The following is a 17,449-nucleotide window of genomic DNA, read 5'->3' as shown; positions in this document are numbered from 1 at the left end:
TTCCCAGTAGATGGAAGTTGGGCCTGCAGGAGTGCCTGAGGACTCTGTGCAAAGCTTGAGGATTTCATTATGCCATGGACTAAGGGCCTATCTGGTCTGGGAATTAGGCAGGCGTATTAAGGTGGTAAAATTAAGATGCTCAGTACATGAGTGTTGGTATATGAGCAATGGGTCCAGAAACTTCCTCCCACCCATGCACTCTGATGAAGCTGTGGGCAGCCTAATGGCTACTGGTCCTTGGAGGAGTCATACTGCAGCAGGAGACACCAGCACCCTACAAGGTCTTTAAAGTCCCCAATCTCCTCAGCTCACCTCAGTTCTCTTCAAGAACACTTACCTAGAGCTAAGTGTTTTAGCAGAGCCATATATTTTTCCAGCTCTAGTGCCTTAAGCATTAACCTGCACTGCCCGATGATTGTTTTTGTTAACTCCCTACCAGTCAATTTAATCTTGCCTCCTGCACTTGCCTTCTAGTTCCTCGTCCCTTCCACACCTCCATTTCCTTTCAGCTATGTCTACAGTGCAGCTTGGAGCCAACCTCCCAGTGTGGGTAGACAGACTTGCACTAGCGGGGCTCCAGCTAGCACATTACTACCACCAGTGCAGACATTGGGGCTCTAGCAGACACTCAGGCTAGCCACCTGAGCTGAGAGATAAGGCGTTGGGTGGGCTTGAGAGCCTGCACCACCGATTGAGCTGTAACAGCCACACTTCCATTTTTAGTGGACTATCTTGAACCTCACTAGCATGAGTCTGTTTACCCAGGCTTGGAGGCTCGCTCCAAGCTGCAGTGTAGACATACCTTTAATCAGCACTAATCTATTCCTTTCCTCCCTTCCCATTATGATGTGGCCTCCCCACCTTCAATCCCATGAATTAAGTTAACATATAAAAAACATAGCACATCAAGAGAGGTACATACCATTAACAAACCCACTCAACTACATAATGTGTTCATGTTTCTTTTATCCTCCCTTTTCCAAACCGCTCCTGTTTGCTTTTACTTGCAACACTATACTTAGTCTTCTCATCAAGGCATGGACCATGTCTTATTTCTTCTCTATAGTATCTACCTACTTATTTGCATGTTTACAATTTACAAGAATAAATTAAAGTGGGAAAAAGGCCAGTAAATGTTTGGGGCTGCTACTGTTTCCTCAACCCCCTTCAACTACTGCCATAATATGTTGCTTTTAGGTGATATTTTATTTAAGTTGCAGCCTTGGACATAATTTAAATACAACTGTCTGTATTCATTGATATCTTTTTTCTGAAATTGAGCTATTCAATCTATACTGTAAAGTGACATTGAGGGATCAAGGTTAATGTAAATTGGGAGACCTGGGTTAAAATGTTACTCCAAATCACAAAGCTGCTGGGTCTCATCTTAGGCCTGGTCTACACTAACCCCCACACTTCAGACTAAGCTACGCAAATTCAGCTACGTTAATAACGTAGCTGAATTCGAAGTACCTTAGTCCGAACTTACCGCGGTCCAGATGCGGCAGGAAGGCTCCCCCGTCGATGCTGCGTACTCCGCTCGCCGAGCTGGAGTACCAGCGTCGACGGCGAGCACTTCCGGGATCGATTTATCGCGTCTTAACCAGACGCGATAAATCGAACTCAGAACATCGATTGCTTACATCCGGACCCGGACGTACAGACGTACCCTTAGTCACTAGGACACATTTAACCACATTACAAAAACTGAACAATTTGGTATTAATGAGATTTTCAGTACAAGAAAAGGTTGGACCTGAATTAGGTCTGGACTGAAATACATTACAGCTCTGAAGGGGAGTTTCAAAGTACCCAACTAAAATGCTCCTCCAAGCTGCTAATCTTTTCCCCACAGATTATAAGAGGTCCATGTGGACCCATGCACTCCATAACGTTTTCATCTGTTTCCCTCACACTCAAACCTCATGCGTGTCTTTCTTCTGTCTTGTTCCTCTCCCAACATGACCACATTCCCCCAGGCATGATGAGTGCCTTGGAACAAGTGCCAGAGTACTCTGATCTGACCCTTACGAGGCCTGGAGCCATAGGATCATCCATGGATTATAATCAGCAGTGACCAGACAGCAAGGATTATAAATACATATGTTGAGTTAATGGCAGCAGTGACTATGATATCCTTATCTGCTTGATCTGAGTATTAAAATACCTGCACTGTACCATGCAAGAAGTACAATACCCATATAGGAGCACATGAGACTTAAACAGTTTGTGAAACAAACAGTTACAGGATCAGAGCTTTAAAGCTAAATATCCTTTTTCACCTGATGCACAAATTGCTCTCTATCCACAGAGACTAAAAAACCTGAATTTAACTGGAACTGCCACTGAACAAAATGGCTAAATGGCAAAAATACAATTAAGTTTTTACTTTTACATTATGTTTGGAGAAGGACTTTTCCAGAACCATGGCAAAAAATGTTAAATAATTCTGCTGAATGTTTGTAGTGCTGCATTGTTATATTTTTGCCAATATCCAAAACTCAATGTACTTTGTTTGCCATAGTCAGAGGGTTATGTAAATCCAAAAAATACTTTATCAAAATCAGGATAGCTATAATATATAGGTCTGTTACTGCAACCATTACTCAACTGGGTAGTCCCATGACTTCTCATGGAAACATTCAGCGAGTGTATTATCCTATAAAGAAATATAAAAACACCGGCTGACATCAATGGAACTAATCCCATGAGTGAGATTTTCAGCATTGGGCTCTTTGCTGAGTATTGCCCAATCCTTTATATTGTAGACACAAGTGTTCTGCAAAGTTTTGTCCTCTATGCAAATCAAATCTTTCTGGGAGTTGAGGCTAAAATCCTCAGAACCTTGAGGTTTTTACAAAATAGAAAAATAATCTAACAGCACGTTTTTACATTTGCAGATGTACATGTTGTAACATTTTGAGGTTTGAAGATCTCAACACATTTCTGAATGATTGGTGAATGCAATAAATTTTAAATATGGACAAGTCCTGATTGTACTGTTTGCCTGGGTAAAGATGATCTTAGGTGTACATTCTCTTCGGGGTTGATTCTGAAGAAGGCCCCTGGTGAATACTGGCAGGTTCAGTAGTGCTTGTATGCTAGGCCCGATCAGTGATTATATTGATCCTAGCTTATACTCAGGCCTGGTCTACACTGCGGGAGGGAGGGGGGGAAATCGATCTAAGATACGTCAACTTCAGCTACGAGAATAGCATAGCTGAAGTTGATGTATCTTAGATCGACTTAGAATCACTTACTTCGCGTCCTTGCGGCACGGGATTGACGGCTGCCGGTCTCCCGTCGACTCCGCTTCCGCCTCTCGCCGTGGTGGAGTTCCGGAGTCGACGGCAGCACGATCAGGGATTCATAGATTCTAGGACTGGAAGGGACCTTGAGAGGTCATCGAGTCCAGTCCCCTGCCCTCATGGCAGGACCAAATACTGTCTAGACCATCCCTGATAGACATTTATCTAACCTACTCTTAAATATCTCCAGAGATGGAGATTCCACAACCTCCCTAGGCAATTTATTCCAGTGTTTAACCACCCTGACAGTTAGGAACTTTTTCCTAATGTCCAACCTAAACCTCCCTTGCTGCAGTTTAAGCCCATTGCTTCTTGTTCTATCCTTAGAGGCTAAGGTGAACAAGTTTTCTCCCTCCTCCTTATGACACCCTTTTAGATACCTGAAAACTGCTATCATGTCCCCTCTCAGTCTTCTCTTTTCCAAACTAAACAAACCCAATTCTTTCAGCCTTCCTTCATAAGTCATGTTCTCAAGACCTTTAATCATTCTTGTTGCTCTTCTCTGGACCCTCTCCAATTTCTCCACATCTTTCTTGAAATGCAGTGCCCAGAACTGGACACAATACTCCAGTTGAGGCCTAACCAGCGCAGAGTAGAGCGGAAGAATGACTTCTCGTGTCTTGCTCACAACACACCTGTTAATGCATCCCAGAATCACGTTTGCTTTTTTTGCAACAGCATCACACTGTTGACTCATATTTAGCTTGTGGTCCACTATAAACCCTAGATCCCTTTCTGCCGTACTCCTTCCTAGACAGTCTCTTCCCATTCTGTATGTGTGAAATGGATTGTTCCTTCCTAAGTGGAGCACTTTGCATTTGTCTTTGTTAAACTTCATCCTGTTTACCTCAGACCATTTCTCCAATTTGTCACCTTACCATCTTCCAAGTGTTTGCAGATGATTTCCTTAATTACTTGCTCCATTATCTTCCCTGGCACAGAAGTTAAACTAACTGGTCTGTAGTTTCCTGGGTTGTTTTTATTTCCCTTTTTATAGATGGGCACTATATTTGCTCTTTTCCAGTCTTCTGGAATCTGTCCCGTCTCCCATGATTTTCCAAAGATAATAGCTAGAGGCTCAGATACCTCCTCTATTAGCTCCTTGAGTATTCTAGGATGCATTTCATCAGGCCCTGGTGACTTGCAGGCATCTAACTTTTCTAAGTGATTTTTAACTTGTTCTTTTTTTATTTTATCTGCTAAACCTACCCCCTTCCCATTAGCATTCACTATGTTAGGCATTCCTTCAGACTTCTCGGTGAAGACCGAAACAAAGAAGTCATTAAGCATCTCTGCCATTTCCAAGTTTCCTGTTACTGTTTCTCCCTCTTCACTGAGCAGTGTGCCTACCCTGTCTTTGGTCTTCCTCTTGTTTCTAATGTATTGATAAAAAGTCTTCTTGTTTCCCTTTATTCCCGTAGCTAGTTTGAGCTCATTTTGTGCCTTTGCCTTTCTAACGTTGCCCATGCATTCCTGTGTTGTTTGCCTATATTCATCCTTTGTAATCAGTCCTAGTTTCCATTTTTTATATGACTCCTTTTTATTTTTTAGATCATGCAAGATCTCGTGGTTAAGCCAAGGTGGTCTTTTGCCACATTTTCTATCTTTCCTACCCAACGGAATAGCTTGCTTTTGGGCTCTTAATAGTGTCCCTTTGAAAAACTGCCAACTCTCCTCAGTTGTTTTTCCCCTCAGTCTTGATTCCCATGGAACCTTACCTATCAGCTCTCTGAGCTTACCAAAATCCGCCTTCCTGAAATCCATTGTCTCTATTTTGCTGTACTCCCTTCTACCTTTCCTTAGAATTGCAAACTCTATGATTTCATGATCACTTTCACCCAAGCTGCCTTCTACTTTCAAATTCTCAACGAGTTCCTCCCTATTTGTTAAAATCAAGTCTAGAACAGCTTCCCCCCAGTAGCTTTTTCAACCTTCTGAAATAAAAAGTTGTCTGCAATGCAGTCCAAGAACTTATCTACAGTAGACACGATAAATCGATCCCCAATAGATCGATCACTACCCGCCGATCCGGCAGGTAGTGTAGACGTACCCTCAGACTCCCATTCTTTGATTCCACTGTCATTACAGTTAGGGCCTTCAGGAAGTGGGCCTTTTTGGCAAAATGCAACATCAAGTCAGCGCTCTGCCTCCTTTCATTCTCTTGGCTGTTTATGAATCATTGGACTTTTCTTTCCAGAAATATTTTTTTTATAAGACTGCTGCTCTACATAAAGTTTGACATTTGTGAGACTCAGACCCTTTTTGGAGTGGAAAGTGATATGGGAGACTTGTCTACTCACTACCATGATTTTTTTTTATTTGTTTTTTTTTTTTGCTAGAAAACAGGGTTGGGCAAAAGCATATCTTGACAGCATTCCAGGCACTAGCAAAAAGGCTGGTACTGAACTGAACAGCATATCTCGCTCTCTGGTCAAGAAATCCAACTCACTAGTTCAATCGGCCCACGAGATATAAAAGTTAGCCCTGCAACAGTTGCAATAACTGATCAGTTATCTGAATTTCACAAGTCAAGTCATTGCCCTAGCCTGTGAATTGTGTGCAATTGGCAGCAACAATTTCAGGTGCCAGAAGGTCAATCTTATTACTTGTTTATCAGAAGTGAAATACAATTATCTGGAAGCAATTTTTGGAACAAATGAATAATCTCCCTTTCTTGTGATCAGAATGGGTCCAATATGGAAAAGAGAACTTCTGAAACAAATGGGTCCTATTCTGGTCTGACAGCTTACCAATAGGCAGCCTAGCAAATCCCCAAGGATCAGGCAACTAGTACAGGTATTTATGTTAACGCACTTAACAATAAGCCCCTGTTTTACAACATCCCAGACATTGACAATGAAATTGTTTCTTCTCATTTCCAGGAGGACAAGTTTACAGCCTTGGGAGATACAGAGAATCCAGCATTCTGGTGGAGCGCTGATACCTAATTGCACTTGGGTGGCCAGAAATTTTTCTGGACACCATGGTTCATTTGTCTGAGATAGATTTGGACATATTTCTGACCAATAGTCTAGTGAAAGCCTTGTTCAGCATACTGGGGATGAATGGCCAAGACACTTAACTGATGTTCTCTATAGCAGGAGAACTCTGTGGTAATAGGGCATGTTGTGGTCATAGCTTATCCTAAGCCTAGACAGGGAGCAAGTGGGACATGAGATACGCGTGGTAAGACAGTTCCTTGTTGGAGTCCAGTTCTTCACACAAAGAACTAGACGTTCAGGAAATTTCTTTGCAAGCTATATTCTGTTGGTAAAGTTGCAGCCACATAAGGAGTCTTCATTGCACCAAAATAAGATTTAGTTTCGGGACTATAGCACAATTTTAAACAACAACAAAAAGATCAAGGTCATATTACAGCTCATCTGTATATTTTGATTAGTGGGTTGACAATATTTCTCATACTATCTGATGCACAAAGAGCTCTTCACCTGTAGTTTTCCAAAACTCAAACAACTAAAAAAAGATGAGAAATTATGAGCAAATGCAGCAACATAGTATTCTAGATCATAAACATTTTCAGTTTGAGAGCTAGAAAAGTTAAATTTTAAACTTCTGTAAGATTATTGCACTAATATTTACTCTAGATTCCTGATTTAGAAATTAAAGAAATAACTTACCGACCAAAACTACAAGCCTGTATTTCTCATTAGGCTGTCGTCGATATGGTGCAACTTCTTCATATGTTGGGACATCTGCTGTATCATACTGATCACTCTTCTTGCATTCATACATGGATTTATTTGTCTTTCTATCTTTTCTGCTAAGACGAAAGCTTCTCCTAAAACCAGCTGCAACAACAATTTTTTTTTAAACTATGCAATTTAATATCTGAAAAGTCCAGAAAAGATTCACTTCCAGGCAGGGAAAGGTGGGGAGGGGACAATGACTTATTAAGAAACCCCAAACTGGCTATTTCCATGAGCAATCACATTAGCTGCACACAGAAAGTAGGCATGAAATTTCAAATGCAATTTTTGAGAAACCAGGTCCTTATGGTCCAGAAGAGATTCCCAGACGAAAAGGTAAATTACCTCCAAATTGTTAAAGTCTTAAACTACAATACAGCAGCCATTTCAACTTAAAATACGATATTCCCAATAAATGAAATGATTAATTTTACTATTTTTGATTTAGGGGGAATAGGGTGACCAGATGTCCCGATTTTATAGGGACAGTCCCGATTTTTGGGTCTTTTTCTTATATAGGCTCCTATTACCCCCCACCCCGTCCCGATTTTTCACACTTGCTGTCTGGTCGCCCTAAGGGGGAAAAGCAATTTTTTATAAGTCAATCGAAACAAGCTCTATGATGATACAATTAACTTCTTGAATGCTGCATAAATTAACAGATATAAGGAAAATATACATTCAGTCCTGAGTCATATACCATCTCTGACACATCCTAGTTGAATTGCCATGGGATGTACACACTTAAAATAATATATATTGTGGCAGCAGGGCACAGGGGCATAACAGTTAATAAAATCATTGCCTTCAACAGTGTTATGACCTTGGCTCAATGCTGCGCTATCATAACTGGAAGTTTAAAAATAGCGTATGCAAACGTAAACCAATGCCTGCTTGGTGTGGAGGTCTGACCCCTCTCGAAGCATCAAGCCCAACTAGAGATTGATGAGTCTGCCACAGCCTTAGCTAACAGCCATGTGGCTTTTAGCTCATGCAGTAGAGGCTCACGCACTAAGCTTCAAAGGTCACAGGTTTGATCCGCCCGCTGATGACTGGGATCTGTCAGCGTTACAAGTGGGCTCTCATCCAGGATATCAACAGGGAAGTCTCTGAAGCTCAGAATGCGCTTCTTCAGCTAGGGGAAGTCTGTAATCCACGCCTGCTTGGTGTCATGCTCTGTCCCCTCTAGTGACACTAGCCCAGCTACAGATTGGTGAGTCTGTTACAGCCTTAGCTAATAGCCAACTCCAGAGGTTCCAGATTCAATCCTGCCTGCTGATGACTGGGGTCTGTCCGTGTTACACAATCTCTCCCAAATACATTGAAAATAGAGCTCTCAAACAATTACCAAAAAATCGTAATTAATCGTAGTTTTAATTGTACTGTTAAACAATAATAGAATACCATTTATTTAAATATTTTAGGATGTTTTCTACATTTTCAAATATATTAATTTCAATTACAACACAGAATACAAAGTGTACAGTGCTTATTTTATATTATTATTTTTATTACAAATATTTGCACTGTAAAAAAGATAAACGAAAGAAATAGTATTTTTGAATTCACCTCATACAAGTACTGTAGTGCAATCTCTTTATCGTGACAGTACATTACAGGGTGGGGAATTACAGGTAAGACCCCTTAAATGTAAACAAACTTGTTTGTCTTAGCGATTGGCTGAACAAGAAGTAGGACTGAATGGACTTGTAGGGTCTAAAGTTTTACACTGTTTTGTTTTTGAGTGCAGTTATGTAACAAAAATAATTCTACATTTGTAAATTGCACTTTCATGCTAAAGAGATTGCACTACAGTACTTGTATGAGGTGAATTCAAAAATATGATTTATTTTATCTTTATTACAGTGCAAATATTTGTAATCAAAAATAATATAAAGTGAGCAATGTAAACTTTGTATTCTGTGTTGTAACAGAAATAAATATATTTGAAAATGTAGAAAAACCTCCAAAAATATTTATAACAAGTGTAAATTGGTACTCTATTATTGTTTAATAGTGTGATTAAAACAGCGATTAACTGTGATTAATTTAAAAAAAATTTAGTTAATTGCTTGAGTTAACTGCAATTAATTGACAGCCCTAATCGAAAATAAAACCAAACACATCATTAAATAAATCTCACAACACGATCAAATATGGGTACTGCAGCTCCATTTCACACATACTGTATAGTAAAATTTGCTAAGTTAAGATGACATTTCCTATTATAACATACTTTCATTTATAATTCTGTCATATTTTTGCAATCCTAACTGGCCTAAAATTGGCCTAAAATTTTATGTATAGTGTTGTGCCTATAGTTCTTAACTGCAGCTGATGGAAGTTTTATGTGGTTTTTAAAGATTTTTAAATTGGTACAACTCCATGAGCATCAATAGTAGAATAATATGACAGTATCATAGCTGCAGCCTGCCTCCACTAAACCTGAGTATGAAAGCTAATTATTCCACCTTTATCATTACTTTATAAATTTCTCTTTAAGATTAATTCTTTTAAATAGATTTGTACAGTCGTACCGTATCTTCTGTGGATAGAAACAGTATGGCCACACTGCCATGCTAATTTCATTATTTGGCTGTACTAGAGAAATTACCAACACATACACAAAATATTGAGCAAAATGACTGAAAAAAAATCCCAACACCTATACTTTAAAAAAAAGATCTTATGTACTCAAACTTATGGTTGATTCAAATCAAGTGCCAAGTTATAAAATTTCTTCACAACTAAACTATTAATTATGAACTTTAATATTTAACCTCACACCAAATACACAATACTAAAAGTACAACAGAAGGCTCTCTTTTTTAGTCTCTCTAAGCTTCTGGCGATCACTTTAATTTCAGCTGTATATTTTAATAAGTTTTAAAAAGTACTTATTTACAGGCATATGAGAAGTAACCATATTACTATTTATCTCTAATATTAATAGTTGCCAATGTAAGGGTGACTCCTGCAAATATTATCACACTTGGGCCATGACCCTGCAGAGACGAGGTATGTGCTCACTATTTTTCACAAGTAAGCCGATTTGACAAAAATCTTTTCAGTATCGGGACCATGGGGCTTAATCCCCAAGCTGCTCTGTTGATTTAAAGTGCTATACCCAGTAGTGTTTGTGCTGTTCTCTCCCCCCTCCTCCCCCCCCCCACCTGACAGAGAAACAGAGAGGTAAGTATCGAGCCTCTCTGAAAATACAAATGGTGTCACCCAGCTCATTAAAAAAAATTGAGATCACATTATTACAGTGAAAGTTAATGAGAAGAGGATATAAAAACCAAACACTAGCAGAAATAGATCTAATATTTTTGCCCATGGTAGAAGAAGACAGGGGAGGATCAAATACACAATAAAAACACCAGAGTTTAAATTTGGTAAGAGTAAGAAGCAAGCAGGCTACGTTACTAGTTCTTTTCTAACTATTTTTTCTATTCCATTATGCATTCATATAACAATATAGTAAATGCAAAGAATTCTTTTGAAAAGTTATTTTAGTTTAAAAGTTTTCTATTGTAAAAGCACTGCTATTGCATTGGTAATGTAATACAACTTGGTACACGGTAATGTCTCTGGTGATTGGTTCAGTTCTAAAGTGAAGTCAATCATGGCACACCGATATTTTGTTGATTTAATGTCACAGACCTAGTATCTGCATTCAATTACTTTAATGCAGACTCTAAAAATAATGTTAAAGACACAGAAAAAGAACGAAGTTAACTATTTTCCTGAGCTGTAATCTAAAAAACCCCAAACCTAAGCATACCAAAGCTACTTTCAAAATACCTAAAAATTCTCCAGTACTATCTTTTCACACAAACAGAAATGAATTCTTCCCACTATACTAAAAGTTTGCTAGTGTATACATTTTTCCACAAAACACAGTGCCTAGATCTATAGAGGATGGATGGTTTTGTGCTTAAAGGTGACCCGCAAAACATTTGAAACATTTAAGATTATGGTGGTTGTTTTTTTAAACTTCCCTTTTTGTTCTAATAATGAAAACCTGAAAACATGCAAAATTAAAATAAAATCTCACCTCTCCCCATCCCCCCTTTGCTCTTTACCTTCAAAATATTGGGACTATCATACCTCTGGTTTTCCCTGATTTTTCTGGAGGATCTGCTAGATATCTCACAGCATATCTATTATAAGTTCTCATGCCCCAACTGAAATGTTGGGGTGTTGAATCTTTAACAAAGATATCCTTTATCCAAAATATTCATTAGAAATTGAATATGTTATAAAAGTTTTGCACAATCTGATTAAAATCCTGCCCCCTTTATTTGTTCAGACGTCATACTCAACTATTGGGATATCATCAAATTTCTCACCATCTTAGTCCTCCAGGACAGAAAAAAAATCTGAATCTCTAATGTAAAAATCAAGCAGTTAAAAAAAAATTAAAAATCCTTTAATAGCTTCTTTATGCCAGTTTCCCCCATTTTACGTCATCCTTTAAGACACTGCAGTGGGACACAGGGAATTTCGAACTTAGGCAGAGACTCCCAAAGGTTAAAGTCATACCTGCTCAGTAAGGCCTGGTGGTTGGCTACCCTAAGCTGGAAACTCGCAGAGGAATAAAGCTTTCTCCCAAAGGAGTCCAGCCATCTGGCGTCCTTATTTTTTGGTGTGGGCGCGGGCTGGCCCTGTCGCTCCCTGTGGTTTACCGATTCCACCACGAGTGAGTTGGATGCCGGGTGGGAATAAGGTATTTGTGGTCCTTGGCCGGCACAAAGTATTTCCTCTCCACCTTCTTGGAGATAGAGGCCAAGGAGGCAGGGGTTTGCCACAGGGTGTTGGAGAGGTTGGCAATACCTGGTGCAGGGGCAGGGCCTGGTGCCGAGGGAGACAGGACCTTGAATAGGGAATCGGACGGACCCTCCATCTCCTCGGCCTGCAGCTGGAGGCTGGATGCCACCCGCTTTAGCAGGACTTGGTGTGCCTTGAAGTCCTCCTGTGGGTCTGAGGGCGGAGGCGCCGTTATGGTGTTGTCCGGTGCCGGGGAGAAGGCCCTCATGGAGCCGAGAGCCTCGGTCGGTGCCGGGGTGTCAAGCCCCAGATCAGAGTCCGGGCGCGGGTCCGCCGACTCGTGACCCACCGACTTGTCCCATAGGTGGTCGGACGAGGCCGATGGAGCCTGAGACGCTCCTGGCAACCGAACAAGCCCCCGTCTGGGCTGGCATCGGTGGCCACAGTGCCCACTGGCACCACTGTCCTTGCCATGGGGCCCCTTGCCATTGACCCGGCTGAGAGCTCGATGACACTATCTGTCCCGGCTGAGCAACGAGAACCGAGGATGGGTGGCCAGGTGCCGAGGCCAATGACGAACGCTCGGTGCCCCGGGAGCGGTAGGAATGGTGCCTATGATGTCGTCTCCCTTGGGACCTGGACCTCGACGTTGAGGAACGGTACCCGCCCGAAGAACTACTTCGGTACCCATGATGGCGATGCGAGGTCTGGCGCCCCGGTGCCGAGGCGCCCTGGAGGGAGTCTCGAGCGCGACATCTAGCTGATCGGGAGCTGGAACGGGAACGATGACGTCTATCCCGTCAAGAGCGGCTATGGTACCCACGCCGCGCAGGCGAGCACTCCCGGTGCCTCTCTTGGTGCCTACGCTAGCTGGCAGGTGGTGTCGAGGGTCCCCGTGACTCCCATCCTGACGGCGACCCGCATGGTCTGGATGGCGTCGAGGGTGGGTGGGAGCTGCAAGACGAGCGACCACTGCATGCCGAGTGGTGCGGGGAGCGATCCTCGGAGTGGGAACTGTGGCTGGCTGGAGAGGTCTGGTGGGCACCCAATGGAGGCTTGCCACGAGACCTGGGGCCTGTGCTCGGCTGTGTGCTCAGGACTGGCAGGCTCATAATGTCCTTCACAGCCTGCATCGCCTCCAGCATCCGTACCGGTGGGGATGCATGGGCCGATGGTGCCGGGCTGCTCCGCTCCACACGAGTCGGAGGCCTTAAGCCCGGGGAGGACCGAGGGCTGCCCAACGCGGGACCAGCCTCCCCCTTTTCCTTGTCACGGCGCCACTGTGAGGCCAGGCCCTTCCCTTGCTTTTTGGAGGGAGAGTGGCGCAGACTGGTCGAAGGGGCCTCGCTGCGCACCGACGACGCAGCAGCCAGCGCCGAGTCCAAACGGCGTGCCGGCGTTGGGGCCAGCGCCGACTCAATCAGGAGAGCTCAAAGTCTAATGTCTCTCTCCTTCTTGGTCCTTGGCTTAAACGACCTGCAGATCTTGCGACGGTCGCTAATGTGAGTCTCACCCAGGCAGCAGAGACTCTCAGCGTGCGGGTCACTCCTAGGCATAGAACGGCGACAGGAGTCGCACGCTGGAGCATGGGGCATGCCCCGAGCCCACTCTAACAACTGAAGAAACAATCCACGAATGGTACCACTAAGGTCGAGAAGAGAAGGCTGCAGCAGAGCTGGAGCACAAAGTTCCGACTAGCTTCACTGGTGGCAAGAAGGAACTGAGGGTGCGGGGAGCCTGTGGCTCCCCTTATAGCGCGATATACAGGTGCCACTCCAGGGGTCGCCACGGTGCTCCCTCAGTACGGATACTGCTAAGGGAAAAACTTCCAGCACCGGTGCACGTGGCGAGCACGCACACCTACTGTGGAATACACATGAGCAATCACTCGAAGAAGAATCATAGAAATATAGAACTGGAAAAAACCTCGACAGGTCATCTAGTTAGTCACCTGCACTGAGGCAGGACTAACTATTACCTAGAGACCATCTTTGACAAGTGTTTATCTATTCTGTTCTTAAAAACCTCCAATGACAGAGATGCCACAATCTTCCTAGGTAATTTGTTCCAATGTTTAACTACCCTGACAGTTTGGAAGCTTTTCCTAATGTCTAACCTAAATCTCCCTTGCTGCAGTTTAAGATCATTACTTCTTGTTCTGTCCTCAGTGGATAAGGAGAACAATTTATGACCCTCATTATTATAACATTTTACATACTTGAACATTGAAGGGGACCATGATAACAGTCACCCTTTCTCCAGAATAAATAAACCTATTTTTTCAATATTTCCTTATAGGTTTATGTTTTCTTGATATTTAATCATTTTTGTTGCTCTTCTCTGGATTTTCCTTTATTTGTCCACATCCTTCCCGAAGTATGGTGCCCAGAACTGGACACAATACTTCTGTTGAAACCTTATCAGTGCTGAATAGAGTGGAAAAAATACTACTTGTGCCTTGCTTAAAACACTCCTGCTAATAAGCCCCAGAATGATGTTTGCTTTTTTTACAGCAGTATTATATTGTTGATTCATATTTAGTTTGTGATCCACTATAACCTCCAGATCTTTTTCTGCAGTGTTCCTTACTAGACAGTCATTTATCATATTTAATATTTGTGTAATTGCCTTTTCCTTCCTAAGTGTAGTATTTTGCATTTGTCCTTATTGAATTTCATCCTATTTATTTCAGACCATTTCTCCAGCTTGTCAAGATCATCTTGAATTCTAATCCTGTCCACCAAAGTGCTTGCAACCCCTCCCAGGTTGGTATCATCTGCAAACTTTATAAGTGTACTCTCTATGCCTTTCTCCAAATTATTTCTGAAGATATTGAACAGACCCAGACTCAGGGTATATCCCTGCAGAATCCCACTAGATATACCCTTCCAGCTTGACTGTGAACCATTGATAACTAGTCTGAGTATGGTTTTCCAACCAGTTGTGTACCCACCTTATAGTAGGTTTGTCTAGGCTATATTTTCCTAGCTTGCTTATGAGAAGGTCATGTGAGACACTATCAAAAGCCTTACTGAAGTTGGGATATATCATATCTACTGCTTCCCCCCCATCCACAAGGCTTGTTACCCTGTCAAAGAAGGATATAAGGTTGGTTTGACATAATTTGTTCTTGACAAATCCATGTTGACCATTATTTATCACCTTATTAATTTTTTGTGTGCAGGTGCAGAGAGATTATTTTCTTCATTTTAATTTATTTAGCAATTTCAATTCAATGACTAGTTAATTCAAAATTGAGAAACTGATTGGGAATTGAAAAATCTATGAATCTTGTAATCTATGAATAAACATGAGGTGTGATATGATCAGATCTACTAGGACTAAAATTTTGAAGGACATGGAGTCCATAAACAGTCAGTTCAATTCACTATCTACAGATCATACTTCCTTTCTTTAATAAACCTGTCAGTTTTAAATGCAAAACATGTTTTGCGAAACTTACTTTTTTCATCTGTATCCAGCACATTTAAGGTAGTTTCATTTAACTAATAAAAAAGCAATTTTAATTTTTGTGCCTTATTAATTGAATTCCAATTTTCATCCAAATGCAGGTTGACACAAATCAGGAGTACACAATTAATCATCTAGTAAACAAAAGCATAATTCACCATTTTTGTAACATGATAAAAATGTAAAAATTAATATTATGAATAAATGTATGTTAAGCTACGTGATTGCGTGTATTGATATAGTTAACCTGGTTAACAAAAATTAACTACTCTAAATTTAGAGTAAAGGCTAGTTAGTTGCAAATCAGCAGTTTAATGGTTACCATCTAATGAGAATCAACCTTTCATTAGGAAAGTAACTAAAAAATACAAATACATAAGATTAAAATCAATTATTTAAATCAAGGTTTGCTACTTGCTGGTTTAAATCATGATTAAAATAGATTATTAAAACCACTCTGATTTAAATCAATCCACCCTGAAGGGAAGTGTGCAGGAGAGAAAAAGGAGGGATGCTCTCAATAAATCCATACAAATTATTTTTATCGTGTTGCTAGTGAATTTCTGGCAACATGGTATTTTCTCCCCCATGTCTCCCATTACACTCCCCACATATGCATATTGACTTTTTAATAACCTTCAGAAGCAGTTTTATGGGGTATCATTAGTAAATTACTACTAGTCAACTATGATTGCATTTAGTAGGCAATATGTTCATCTAGATACCTTAGGATAGGTGACTGAGAATAAAAGAATACAGTAAAAATGTCTTCTTCAAAAGGGGAAGCTGGAAAACTTACAAATTGATTGAGATTTAAGAGCCTTAAAGTAATTTTTTTTAAAAACACCTCAGTGTTTTTATTTTTAGAACCATTTAACTATTTATGAAAAAATATAGAGGGCAGAAAATATGCATGCAGTACAAAAAGATGACTTTCTGACTCTGAAAAAGATGACAACTGCAAGTCTTTTCAAATCTCTCTTTTCAAGAACACTTTGAGGCCAGTTCTCTGTTTTCCTTTGCCGAAGAAGATTTGCCAGCCAAAAGTCAAGAACTGAAATATCATGTAGGAAAAAAGTCTTCATCACCAAAAGCATTAGCTATTCTTGAAATTTTGTCTAATAAGAGAACAATGTTGTATATTACATACTTAAGAAGACAGTAGCTATATCACAATAAAACATCAAAATGAGTGTAACTATGTATTACTGTCTATGTTTACAAATATTTACACTTCTCTCTGACAATCAGGAGTAAGAGACACATTGGGCTGCTGAGAGCACACTAATAGGTTACCTCTTATTATAACAGCATTACATCTGCAAATCGTAAGTAGTATTATGAAAGAGCAACAAAAGATCCCACATTTAAAATATTTTCAAATACAAAAGTTTTAACAAATGACTATTGAAATTTTATGCATTAGAACTTACAAATGATCATAACACAATGCAAAGAACCACAGAAAATTAAAGAAACATTATTGATATACACTGTAAAAATAATATTTCTTTAAACTTCTTAACACATTTAAATATAAATTTCTATCAAAAGGAAAGAAAGAAAAAGATATATATATAGTCTACAGACATCAGCAGAAGTTTAACTTATCTGCCAACTATGCAGACTGTAGAATAAAGTGAAAAAAATCCAATCATCAAAGGAACATAAAATTCTCAACATTAGGTATAACAACTTTGTACATGCTCACTGATTTCAAGTACTGAACAAGAAGTCTACTGAACAAGCTAATCTATAAACCACTTCTGGAATGTAACAGGTTTCATGAAATGAAGAACAGCTGCCATGAGAAAAATATGAAGAACAAATGTATATAGTTCACAAATGCCTCTAAACCTCATAACAGTTCTCAAACCAGAGACGAAATCAGAAACTAAGACTAATAAAAGGGATTAAGATCCCACACCAATACAAAAGAACAAGCAGCTTGCACTTTTGAGATGAAGATAACAAAAGTACTTCTTCAAAAATCTAATACTACATATAAGTAGTAATATCTCTTTGAAACCCCAACTTCAAAGCAACAGCCACAGATTTCTCAACGGGGACACACAAAAACCCCATACTGAAATTCATACCCAAACCAGACAATGTGTAAACAAATGCTGTCTTCTATTTAAAGCCCTTTAAAAAGAATGCTGCTAATATAGCACACACACAAAATTTACTCCC

General features: G+C 40.5%; 1 protein-coding gene across 1 annotated transcript in view; it reads right to left on the bottom strand.

The window, feature by feature from the left end:
- MPP7 (membrane palmitoylated protein 7) overlaps positions 1 to 17,449 on the bottom strand; it is a 197,978-nt gene that overhangs the window by 28,242 nt on the left and 152,287 nt on the right. The window contains exon 11 of the mRNA XM_029911622.1: positions 6,947 to 7,117. Within this exon, the coding sequence (XP_029767482.1) occupies positions 6,947 to 7,117 (171 nt within the window). The remainder of the gene's footprint in view (positions 1 to 6,946; positions 7,118 to 17,449) is intronic.

The sequence above is a fragment of the Terrapene carolina genome, unplaced genomic scaffold (assembly GCF_002925995.2).
Source record: "Terrapene carolina triunguis isolate 2854851 unplaced genomic scaffold, T_m_triunguis-2.0 Scaffold111, whole genome shotgun sequence".
NCBI lineage: Eukaryota > Metazoa > Chordata > Testudines > Emydidae > Terrapene > Terrapene triunguis.
Note: the sequence above shows the minus strand (reverse complement) of the source record. Positions and strands in the feature narration are given on the sequence as shown.